Consider the following 13624-nt stretch of genomic DNA (forward strand, 5'->3'; position numbering starts at 1 on the left):
GTCCAATGGGGTCACCAAAGATCATAACTCAAAACACCCTCCAATGGCAACTAACATACAATCATTGAGCTTCAGTAAGCACTTTATCCTGGTCAAGGTCATGGTGGAAAAGCGACATTTATCCTGGGAATACTCGGAGTGATGTGGGAACACACCCTGGATGGGACGCTAGTTCATTGCAGGGCACAACACACACTCATTTCCACACTCATTCACACCTAAGGGTAATTTAAACTCACCCATCCAAAAGCTTGTTTATGGGACATGGGAGGAAGCTGGAGAACCTGGAGGAAACCCACACAGGTACAAGAAGAATATATACAGAAACCCCACACAGAGGGTTGCTCAGGATCAAACCGGGAACCCTGGGGCTATGAGGCATTACCCACTGTGCCTTATGTGAGATTTAATGAACACAAATATTGTTCACAGCACTGCAGTGGGGCATTGTTGCTTCCTCACAGATCAAGGTTTCTAGTGTTCGATCCTGAGCTCACCTTATTGTCTGTTTGGAGTTGCACATGTTCTCTCCATGTATGCGTGGGTTTCCTCCAGATTCTCCAGTTTCCTCCGACCTCCCAAAAACATGTCAGTAGGTCAACTGTCTACGATAAATTGCCCCTAGGTGTGAAAAAGTGTGTGAATGTGTGTGTTCATGGTGCCCTGCAATGAACTGTCGTCCCATCCAGGGTGTATTCCTGCCTCACTGGGATAGAGTACAGATCCACTGTGATCCTGACAAGAATAAAGAGATTGAAAGTGAGTGAGATTTTATTTACTCAAAAGATTTAAGCAAAAAGAAGGATGGATGTTACTCCTTTTTTCTTATTGAGGGAACGCAGAATTGAAGCAACGTGGGACTGAAATATACAGTTCGCAAAAAAATTAGGTTTTCACATTTACAAATAGGGAACACAGGATGGTAGGATCAAAGGTTACAAGGTTTGACCATTCTTTAAATCCCAAAAACGTGGTTTAGGACGCTGTAAGGAAAAAAGTGTGGTACGGAAATAAGCGTTGCTGAAACCAGGGGCAAAACCTAGAGGGCACATTTCCTCGTATGTAGGAGCACCTAAAGGGCACTTCATCACGTTTTCTCTATTGGAAGAGCACCCAATAGAGCACTTCATTACAATTTACTAACACATAAGGGAACCCTAGAGGGCAGTTTATCATGTTTTTTCTACAATGGGGGCAACCTAGACGGCATTTCCACAGTGTTTTTTAATTCGTGGATCAATGTATATATATTAAGAGCAGAATTTCCACTTAAGTAAATTATGTCGCTTTTACATATTGAGATAAGGTCCATGTTACTACAATAAATTAAATTTGCAAATGTATGTATTTCTGTTTAATGAGATTAACATAAACCAGCCATTATTTGCCTGTTTAGCTTTTGTTGAACTTACATATTTTACTTAAGTGAAAATGCTGCTCTTAATTTAAATCCATTGATCTATGAATCACATGTGAAGTCTAAATTTGTTCTTCTTCTTTGCATAAAACAACTCCTCCATTGGGGTTGATCTCTATCCATCTCTCTCTCGTTCTCTCTCTCTTTCCACCCCCTCAGTTTAATCCAAGATCTCTGTATTAGCGTTATTTCTCTCTCTCTCTCTCTTTCCCTGTCTCTTATTTTATCTCTCATTTCTCTTTCTATCTCTCTCTGTCTCTCCATCCCACTCCTTTTCATCTGTATTTCTTATCCTCCCCCTCTCCATCCCTTCCTATTTTTCTATCCTCTTTTTCTCTATCCCTCTTTTTATCTCTCTCTATCTCTCATTCTTTATACCCTCCCTCCCTCTCCACCTCACTCCATCTGTCTGTCTGTCTGTCTGTCTCTCTCTTTCTCTCTCCATGTGAAATATGAAATTTTTAATAAAGTAAACGGTTTTAGCAATAATAAAAATTAGGGATTGCAGAGCTCGGCTATGGATGGAAACAAGATCAAGGAGGAAAGTGTGTGTGTGTGTGTGTGTGCGTGTGTGTGTGTTTTGGCACGCTTCCAGTCCTCAGTGTAACAGAGGGTCAGTTGTGCTTTTGTTTAAAGGGAATTTGAATGGAGGGGCAGCCAGCCTACAGGAACAGACATGCAGCTGAGATGCTGCCAGTTTCAGGTGTGTGAATATATTTGGGTGGTAAAAAGGTGTTTATATAGGAGGGGTGTGTGTGTGTGTGTGTGTGTGTGTTGTTCTTTGTGTACTGTCTCAGCTTAAGACTGGATACTGATATCCAAACATGTCGATATTACTGATAGCTGATACTCCAGCAGGAATTTGGGCTCAGAAAACACTTATACTGGGCAAACACAAACACATTTGATCCCTGTCCTCTTTCCAAAGAAACACACACACACACACACACAGAATAGCCTCCTTCAAACAGTGTCAGCACTACCTAGGGCTTCACTTTAGCTTTTTATGCAATGTGTTCCATCAAACACCAGAATTCACTGTCAAACACCATCAAAGCAACATCCAACGCAATCAAACACCAACGAACTGTCAGCCACCAGGATTCAACAGCACAAAATACCAACAAACACCACGATTATCCAACAAACACCTACATTCTCCACAAAATACCAACAAGCACCAACATTTCTTATTAAAGACAAACACCAACATTTACTATCGACACCAACATTCACCACAAAACACCAAGATTCACAGCAGCACCTGAAAACGCCAACAGTCACCACCAAACTCATAAAATACCAAAATTAAAAATATCAAATATCAAAAAATATCAACACTCACCCTAAAACACCATTAAACAGCAACACTCACCCTCAAACACCACAAAACACCATCGTTCACCCTAAAACACCACAAAACACCAACATTCACCCTCGAACAATATAAAACACCAACACTCACCCTCAAACACCATTAAACACCAACATTCACCCCTCAAACACCAAAAAACACCAACATTCACCCCTGAAACACCAAAAAACACCAACATTCACCCTCAAACACCACGGATCATTCACCAGCATTCATTATCAAACACCATTAAACACCAAGACTCACCATCAAACACCACAAAACACCAACATTCACCATCAAACACCACAGAATATTCATCAGCATTCACTATCAAATATGAGAAACTACCAAAATTTACCACAAAAACACCAAAAAAAAACAAGATTTAATATCAAATGCCACAAAATAGCACACCAACAATCACTGTCATCACAATAAAACATCAAAATTCACCTTCAAACACCACAAAACACTAACATTCACCACCAAAAACAGCACAGCATTTACCTGCATTAAACACTAACAGAAAAACAAAAAAATATATGTTGTCCACCTTAAATTAAACAGCACAGAAATCTCCCTTTTTTACATATATTTTTTTTTTAAAAGCCAAACTGAGGACCATTAATGTTTATATCAGAAAATTGTTTTTAACATCGTAAAAATCGAGAACGTTTGAGCCGAACAGGATGCTGGGGTTTATTATCAAGGTGCATCAAAGTGCGGAAATCCATCCAGTGCTGAAGGAACATTCCGGCATCACTCAGCACTGCAACTCATTTAGTATCGATCACAAGGTGAGAGATTCAATAGCTGCACTCACGCCGCTGCTCTAAGGCTCCTCTCTGATCATCTGGCTTCCACCAGCCAAACCGAGCTCGTCCGGATACGGGGGTTTTCCCCTTTAATGGAAAAGCTCTGGGTGGAATCTGTTTTGGACAAGAAATCCTAAAAGAACACATTTTGAGATGTCGTACAAGGATATGATATCTGAAGGTCATAACTGACATCACAACATCATAACCGCACTATTGTCGCATAGTTACTAGCTAGCTAATCTGCTAATAAATACATACCACAGGTAATTTTAGGTATTAGCTGCGTTCTTATGACGCACTTCTCATACTTTAGTATGGTAGCGTCCTCATACTACGGGGAGACTGGGAGAAATGTAGTGCACTCTAAAATCCTAAAAATGTCAAAAAATTTAGTGTGGAATGTTGGACACAGCTCAAGCCACCAGATGGTTCTGTGGTTTTAATTTCTTCTCAGGTTGAGTGAGAACGGTGCTACAGCACGGATATTTAAACTGGATGTTTTTGTGGTTTCCTATCAGTCGTTATTATTTAAGTGAATGTTACCGTGTGCGGCAATTTATTCTTTTCCCCCTAGTGTACGAAAATATTTGATTTAAGTTGTTACTCCTCTACAAAAATCACGTACTACATATGCAAGTACACAGCGTATATTATACAAGTGTATTGAATATAGTACGGCATTTGAGATGTAGCTATTGATTTCAATACACTGTATATAAACCGAAGCTCGTTATTAATAAGATATTAACACATCATCATTTGGGAGATGAATAAAATTAACTACATTATCTGTAGAATGTACAGTGCCTTGGATAAGTATAACTATTCATAACTTTTTGAATTAATCGGAATTATATATCATGACTTTGCATAAAACAGCCCATAATACTGCACTGCTGGGAACAAATCAATATAGTTAGCAAAATAATCTACAATTAAACGTACAAAATACATATACATACATGTACAAAAACGTAAAAGTTGTGACTGCATAAGCGTTCACATTATGAACTCAAATAAAAACATGCATACTTGACGCAGATTCAACGAGCGCCATCATTCTTACGTATGTTTACGTAAGTAAGAATCCTAGCCAGACTTGTAGTCTTGTGTTCAAACATCCAAGAAAGCGCAAGCCTCCGTGATAACTGAACATCAGCGGGGATGAGTGTGTGGTGTGTTCCTGATACACACCTTTACTCTGCAAATGAAATACAAGAAACCTGATCTAATTTTCACCAGATCACGAGCTGCAAAAATAGAATTTGTTCTTGCATCAAGAGGAAAATCGCGTGACGGTTCTTCTGCTGAGTCAACTGACTGCTGGTTTTTATTTATAATCAGCCCCTACACACCCACTCACTCACACACACACTCACTCACACACACACACACACACACACAATTACCAAGCAAATCTACATTTATATTACACTCCTGCGATTCAAATGACTATCGAGCGGCTTCGGTCTCTTCGTTTTACTGTGCAGTGTTATTGATCGGATGAAAAGAATATTAATTTGGAACTGAGCCAGGGACATCACGGAAGAACGTAAAAAATTAATATTCTTTTCCGAAATGTGGCTAAGAAATGTTTGAAAGATGTGTCCAGTATTCACCCAGAGCAAAACCCTTCATTTCCTGCAGCACAGAGTCTCGTTCCTTAGGGGAGAAATGAAAACCAGAGGCATGACTGCAGTGTGGAGAAGAAGAGGAAGAGAAAGGAAGTACAAGAAGAAGAAAAGGAGGAAGTGGGACATGAAGAGGACGGCTATGGTATAAAGAGATTTAATGGCTATAAAAGTGGTTGGATATAAAAAAAATGGCATGAGTACAGTACAGAGAGGAGGAGGAAGATAAAAAAAAGAGGTAAAGGAAGAAGAGGAAGAAGAGGACAAGGAAGTGGATTTAAAGAAGAGAAGGAAGACAAAGAAGAAAGATGCGATGAAGTGACAAAGAGGAAGAGAATGAAGACAATATTGATGACGTGATTTTAGAGAGAATTAACTGATCAACGTTAGCAAGCTAGCCAGTTTAGCTAGCCTGTTTTTTCTTTAAGACTCAGCATACAACTGCTCAAAAATCGACTAGCTAGCTAGTTATCTACTTAGCGTTATTATTAGATAAGCATCCGGTGAACCTTCATAAACAAAACTACAAATTAAAAACACCAACACAGGCTCTCATATGTCTGATGAAAAACTAGCAGCTGAACAAAATCCTAAATTAAAAAAAAGAGATATGTAAACAAATGCTAAATGCTAATTTTAACACTGTATCAACACTGTCAGCCAATATCAACACTGATGTGTTTCAAATTTCTCTATAATACTGAATGTAGGTCCAGAAATCAAGTGATGATTAATGAGGAAGGATGAATACACACACACACACACACACACACACCAGGACGCTGAGTGGCTAAGCGCTATGCTATCAGTCTTTGGCAATCTCCTGAGCTTTTGGTGTGAGCAGCGAAGTGCTCTCGTCTCTCTGATGACAGACTCATCTCCAGAGATCTGGTGACTGATTCTCCTCCAATGTGCGCACACACCCATACACACACAAACATACACACACACACACACACACACACACACACACTTTTGATTTGCCAAAAGAATGAGAGGATCAGCCCGGGAAGCCATTACTGAGCCAAACTCCTCATTTACTGCAGCCAGTGTGTCGTCCCCTGAGACTTCTTCCTTAGGGGAGAGATTAAAAACGGAGGGATGACTGCAGTGCAGAGAGGAAGAGGAGGAAGAGGAAGAGGAGGAAAATGAGAGGAGGAGGAAGAGGATTCCCATCTCTTTATTGGGGGAAAAAGCTTCAGATTCAGATTGAAGTGGTCAATGTGATGCTTGTGTTTTTTTCACAGTTCAACCTTGGCAATAACATTTAAAAAAAAAGTGTGTGTGTGTGTGTGTGTGTTCATTAGTCAGCGTTTGTTCATTTGCAACACACGGCAGTTTACTTTTTTTTATCACCTTACATGATGCCCTTTTTCCTCCTCGCTCAGGAAATGGACAAACGATTGCTAATCAGCAGCCATTTTATAGCCTAAAATCTTTTTAATAAAATCTTTAATAAATATAATAAATCTAATCTTTAATAAAAAATCAGCTGGTAAAATGTCTGTAATGTTACATTCATACACCAATGTTTAGATTTTATTTGAAGTGTATTTTACTGTGTAATGGAGCAGATAGCATCACAAAAGTATGTAGAAAATGTAAAATATGTAGAAGTCTTAACGGTTCTTAAAGGCTCTATATAGAACCCTGCTTCAAAGGGTTTTTCAATCATTAAGGGTTGCAAGAAGAACCTTTTTAGCAGGGTAGGAACCCATAATTATTCACTAAACTGTACGTATTAACTGGGTACATGTGTGGTACAAACAAGGTAAGAACTCTTTGTTTGTCCCCAACCCTTAAAGGTTCTTTGTAGACCCCTACAATGGAGTATTTCCAAACCAGGAAAGATTCTATGTGTGTATTTATCAAATGGACCCTTAAAGAACCATTAAAGAACCCTTTTTCTACTGGAAATTGCTATTTATTGTCTTGCAAATACCCAGAACCTGCCAGACGTTTAATATTTATACAAAGTGTCCTGGAAGAACAGAGTGTCCTCATCAGAAAGAACCCAAGTAGAACCCTTTTAACAGGCTAAAAACTAATTACTTTAACCTTAATTATCCAATGAACCCATAAAGAAGCCATTTTTATAAGATTGCACCAAATACCAAGAGCTAAATAATAAACAGCTACAAAAGGGGTTCTATAAGGGTTCATTGGATAAATACAGGTTCTGAGTCTCCTAACAGACAGTTTAGATAAATTCAGAACCTGTCAGGTGTTTAACTAAACTGTCTTGGTTGTTAGGAGGCTAAGAACACTTAATTATCCAATGAACACTTAAAGAACCCCTGAATAACACTTTTTTCAATTATGGTACCAAAAGCTTTGGTAAACTTTTATGCTAAGAAGGATAAGAATTTTTAATTATCTAATGATCTCATAAAGAACCATTAAAAAAACATTTTCTAAGGGGTTCTACTAAGTAGCAAGAAGCTAAAAGTAGCTAAAAGAAGCTAACTTCCCGACAAGTTCTAGGTCTTAATCAGAAAATAATGAGTTAATACCGCATACTTATCCAGTTAATTCACACACTTACAGAAAAAATAGTTCTTCAAGGGTTCTTTATGGGTTCTTTGCAATATCAGGCTCCTAAAATGGTTCTACTTGGAATCTTTCTGACAGGGAAACACTCTGTTATAGGGTTCTACAGAGAACATGTTAGGTCTGGGGACAACCGAAGAACCATTAAGGCTTACACGGCTGATAAAGAAGAGGAGGAGAAAAAGAAAAGGAAAATGAAGAGGAAGATGAGAAAGAGGAGAATATAATGTCTGGAGCTTTAAAGAAAAGAAGAGAAGAAATGGGAAGAAGGGGAAGAATGAGAAGAGAAGGAGATAGAGATGTGGAAAGTGGAATAGAAAAAGTATAAGGAAAAAGAGAAGTAAGTGGAAGAGGAAGAGAATGGAGTGAGAAATAATTTTATAAATATCATTGATGAAAAAAGAAAAAGAGAAAGAGGAAGATGATAAGGAGAACTGCGACTATTTTGGAGGTTTAATGAGGACATGAAAGTGGAGGAAGAGGATGAGAAAAAAGAAGAGGATGAGGAGGAAGAAGGAAAGGAGGATAAAGGGATGAGAAAAAGAGGATAGTTACGGTTTTGGAAAATCTGGAACTTTAGTGCCAATAAAAGTCAAATTTTGCTTTTACACCAGAGCAGAGCCGAGAGAAACAGTCAAGAACAGGCATACATGATCACACACACACACACACACACACACACACACACACACACACACACACAAACATGAAAACAAACCTACACTCAAAACACACTGCTACAGTTGACAACAGGGTAACAGGAGCATGTCAGTGTGTGTGTGTGTGTGTGTGTGTGTGTGTGTGTGTGTATAGAAGTCTCAGTCTCAGATGCTCCTCCCACAGCACACTGAGCATCTCTGTGTCTGAAGCGTATTGCTCACTTTTCTGGCCACAGGCTTCAGAATCTGCACTCTGATTTTAAACACTGAGCCTCAGTAAACCTGTCAGAAGAAAACAGTCACTGCACTGAAAAGTTTAGTGTCGTGCCTTTTGTAACGTTTTGTATCGTGAGTAAACTGTGCTACGGGAAAAAGTCTGTGATTCGTCAAAATATCCTCTTCTTGTGAAAGTGGGTGGGTTGAAAGAGAGAGAGTGAAAGATAGAAACGTGGCTTGTGAGCCTACATTAGCAGATCTGTATAAACTGACCTGCTGCAGTGCATTGTGGGATTGCTGCAGTTTAAGATATGATTATAAAATGATTACTAAAAAAATAGAGCATTGGTGAATCTGGTATATTTGCAGACGTATGGGTGGAGTGTGTGTATGCATATGTGGCCCTATATGTGTGTGTGTGTGTGTGTGTGTGTGTGTGTGGTCTCACCGTCCTCCGTGGGGACGTAGATGTTGAGGTAGAGACAGTCCTCGCTCTGATCCTGCAGGTACGCAGCGGCAGCGTCCAGGTTCTCTGTGAACCACACAGGCATCATGATTTCAGGCAGCGCTCCGTGGACATTCTGCGGGCACGCAGGTGGGAACCGTGTGGCGTTCCGGATGTCGTGCCAGGCTCCGGGCGCTTCGGGGGGCTGGAAGCGCCGATCTCCGACAGGTGGCGTGGCGTACGGAACGCCGAGGAACTGCTCCACAGGGCCCAGGATCTCGTTATTCAGCTCCTTCCGGATGCCACGGATCTTCCCGTAACTGGTGGAAACGATGGGGTGTTTGGAGGCGCTGTAATCCGAGCGCTGGCACGAAGAGAGCGCCAACCGGAGCGCCAAACCCAACAACCATACCAAGCACGTGTCCCATTTACGGCGAGGGCGTGAAAATGGACGCCGGCGTCCACCGTCGCAGGGTAGAGACATGGCCAAGGGTGAAGAGGGTACGGAGGAGGAAAGTTCCTACTTCCTGTCTCGAGGGGATCAAAGTAAAGGGTAGTGGTGGGAAAAGGGGAGGGACTGGAGATACAGTGTGTGTGTGTGTGTGTGTGTGTGTGTGCGTGTGTGTGTGTGTGTGGCCTAGCGGTGCACGAGAGAGGCCTGACGCAGAGCGCTGAAGAGCTTCATGCTGACGTTACTGCACCATCCACATCGTCCTCACTGAGCTCCGTCAGCTTCCTGCAGAGAGACAGAGAGAGAGAGAGAGAGAGAGAGAGAGAGCGAAGGAAATAATAAAAAGAGGAAGAGAGATAATAGAAGGAGAGAGAGAGATTAGGGTATGAGGAGAAAAAGACAATGAAACAGGAAAGGAGAGACAGAGAGACAGATGAGACAGAGAGCAAAATAGTGAAAAAGATGTAGAGAGAGAGTGAGGAAGAAGGGAGAGAAGAAAATGTGGATGAGACAGAAATGGTGAAAGAGGAAGATAAAGAATAGAGAGAACAGAGACGAGATAAATAGCAAAAGAGGAGTGCAAGAGAGAGAAATATAATAAAATAGGAAGAGATTGTGTGTGAGAGATAGACAGAGGAGGAGAGTAAGACAGACAGAGATGGATGGGAAGGAAAGATGGAAAGAGAAGCAGAATGTTAGAGACAAACAAAAGACATGGAGAGAGATGTATAGTGAAGGATGGAGAGGGATGGATAGAAAGTAAGAGAAAGAGCAAATTAAGTAAGCGAGAGCCAAAAAGATTGGCAATGGGATTAGCAAGAGACAGACAGAGAGAGAGAGAGAGAGAGAGAGAGAGAAAGACATAAGAGTAAAAGAGAAAGAGATAAACAGAGAGACAGTACAAGAGGAAGTGTGAAAGAGAGAGAAATTGTGGAAAAGAGAGAGGAAGAAAAAGAGAAGGAAGAGAGGATGAGGAGTGAGTGATAGAGTGAATGAGAAAGAGAAGCAAAAGAGAAAGAAAGAGAGAAAGTGTGAAGGAGAGTAAAGAGACAGAGAGAGAAAACGTAAAGGAAAGAAAGAAAAGAGAAAGAGAAAGAATAAGGTAAAGAGTTCAGAGAGTGGAAAAAGTAAGGGAGGAGAAGAGACAGAGAGGGAAGGTTAAAGCTATACACTTGTAGCTAACTGCTAAGTCAGAAACTACGCACACACACACACACACACGCACACACACACACGCACACACGCACAGAGGCTATGCTAACTGCTACTTAGCAATGTTTTTTATTTAGGTCGGTCTGTTACTTCATTCAGAAATAAATGACATAAACAGAGACCACGCCTCCTTCACCGAAACAAGCCACACCTCCTTCATAGAAACAAGCCACGCCTCCATCAGTGAGACTGACAACAGAAAAAAGGCCACGCCTCCTTTAGTCGGAATGAGAGGACAGAAAGAGAGGCCACGCCTCCTTCACCGTAACACACAATTACAAGTCTGAAGTTGATTATTTTCCTCTAACAGCAGTGTTTTATTTCTCTTACGCCACAGCAATCTCCCAACGATTATACTTTATTTTTTTATTAAAGAACAAAACATCTTATCCGTTTATAGTTACATGTAATGTTGGTGAAACGAGTTAGTTCCTGTTGTCGCTTAGGTTATAGCAGCTAAAAACACTCGTTTCCTCACCAGCCTCTCTTTCTTCTCTCTCTTCAGATTCAGTTAATAAGACAAAAATTGCGGCGTGTTACGCATGTTAGCGAGAAACCGCAAAGAAGCGTAAACTCCTCTGTCCTGAAGATCTCGGAAAACTTAACGTTAAACTCAACGATTACACATCTGTTTATCAGTGGAGCGTCCCACCGTACACGTCCCCTTGAGCTGTTACTATAGAAACGATAACCATTAGAACGAGCGTCATATTAATTAGCGATAAAGCGTACGTTAGATCAGGTGGAGTTTGTTTCAATTAAGCTGAAATGATTCTAATGCACCTATAAAGTGGAGATGAGATGGAGCTGTGTGTGTGTGTGTGTGTGTGTGTGTGTGTGTGTGATGAAATGCCATGATGTTTGCATATTTATGAAACTCAATTAAGGCCAGAGGCTCGTCCATCGCTAACAGGCTGCAGTCAGAACTTTTACATATGCATTTCAGCTTTGACCCCCTATCGTCTCTCTCTCTCTCACACACACACACACACACACACACACACACAAACTAACTAATAGCAAAGCCAGTGTTTGTTCAGAACATCGAACCCCCAAAATAACATAAGATGAAAGTAGACGCTGCCTTGAAATGTGTGTAATTAGAGTAGAATAATGAAAGAATTAAAGGATTAAAGCGACATGTGCAAACGACTTACAGGATCAGGATCGAGCTCGAACGTCGCTTAACAATTCTTCTTATAAAAATAAAAGAAATAAAACGTTAAAAAATGACAAAATCATTAAAAAAACATGAATATTTGCTTGCATTTGTATGAGGTTTACCAGAATTTCTTCTGTTGCTATGTAAAGTGGGCGGGGATAATTAGGTAATTAGATTACGCATCACAATCACATGGCTGATTTAAATGGATGAAAATGCTATAAGAAAAAGAAGAAGAAGAAAATGCAGAGCGATTGCGCTCTGTAACCAAGTCCTCCACCGGTTGCTAGGTTTTTCCTAAGTGGTTGCTAGGGTGCTAGGTAGTTTCTATAGGAACTCAGGTGGTTACTAGGGTGTGCTCGGTGTTTGCTATGGTATTCCCGGTGGTTGCTAGACTGTTTCTATGCTATCCCACGTGGTGGCTAGGCTGTTACTAGACTGTTGCTATGCTATCCCAGGTGGTTGCTAAGGTGTTGCTAGGCTGTTAAGAAGGAAGGAATAAGAATAAGAAAGAATTTACTACTGGAATTCGAACGGTTGCTATGTGGAAACCGTACGACCAATCAAAAAGCTGTGCACAAGCACACCATTCCAGATCAGACTGAGCAATACGGATTAGCGGAGAACCATCTGGCAGAAGAAGGAGGAGGAGAAGAAGAAAATTGGATAACAGTAGTGTTGTGCACTGTGCGATCAATAATAATAATAATAATAATAATAATAATAATAAATATACAGAAAAAACAGATTGCTGTGAAAATGTTACTTTTGAACAAATCATTTTTAATATAATGGGTAAAAAAGTTTAAAAGTTTTTTTTTCTATATTTACCTCCACTTTTGTTCATGTGAGCTGCTTGAGACTCTTAAAAACTGTTTGTTATTTTGTTGTGTGTCATGAACACAGCGCTAACGAAAGCTAACGAATGTTAGGTTAAAATAACACGGGTCCTAGAACAGAGCCGAGAGGAACACCACAATGTCCAATCAGTGGCAAATGCTTTGTTTCATGGGTTTAATTGATTCATGGTCAAATATTTGATCGCCGTGGATACGGACTAGCTGTTGTTTAGCATCGTATGCGAGAGATACAAACGATTTTTCATCTGCTGCTTGACAAACGCAGCTCTGAGTGGGCGTGGCTTGAAGGTCATAGTTGGGAATGTGGGCGTGTCTAAAGCTAGCTAACGTCGGCTGTACTGCTCAGAAGGCAGCAAAAGGACAGACGTCTTCTAAGAGCTCTATGAATGCAGCATTGAGTGTGTGTGTGTGTGTGTGTGAGTGTGTGAGTGTGTGTGTGTGTGTGTGTGTGAGCGAGCTGAATGCTGTGACCCACAGGGGAGTGTTAGCGATGAGCTACAGTCGTGTTGCTGTCAGTTTGGACATGCCAATAAAGCACTCAGAGTGAACAGAGATGTAATGGAGACCTAATCGAGCATGTGTGTGTGTGTGTGCGTGCGTGTGTGTGTGTGTGTGTGTGTTGGGGGCAGGGCTTTTAAACCCCCAATAGCTCTTCTCTTGAGCTCCATATTTCTCTCACTAAGCGATTTCATCACTGTTAAACACTTCCATCACTTCATCTCACCCTCGTGCTGAGCAGAGAGGATTATGGGTAATGAAAACAGACTTGAACACATTTCTTATGCTTGTTATTATTCCATTACTCAGAGAGAAGTGACCTGCCCTTTGTACACCTTACATGTACCA

At 40.7% G+C, this 13624-nt stretch overlaps 1 protein-coding gene across 1 annotated transcript in view; it reads right to left on the reverse strand.

Annotated features, from left to right (window-relative positions):
* Nucleotides 1-13624, reverse strand: part of nlgn2b (neuroligin 2b) — a 66349-nt gene that overhangs the window by 33092 nt on the left and 19633 nt on the right. Inside the window, exon 2 of the mRNA XM_034312492.2 lies at nt 9097-9829. Within this exon, the coding sequence (XP_034168383.1) occupies nt 9097-9577 (481 nt within the window). The 5' untranslated portion in view covers nt 9578-9829. The remainder of the gene's footprint in view (nt 1-9096; nt 9830-13624) is intronic.

Source organism: Pangasianodon hypophthalmus, chromosome 17, assembly GCF_027358585.1.
Source record: "Pangasianodon hypophthalmus isolate fPanHyp1 chromosome 17, fPanHyp1.pri, whole genome shotgun sequence".
Classification (NCBI taxonomy): Eukaryota; Metazoa; Chordata; class Actinopteri; order Siluriformes; family Pangasiidae; genus Pangasianodon; species Pangasianodon hypophthalmus.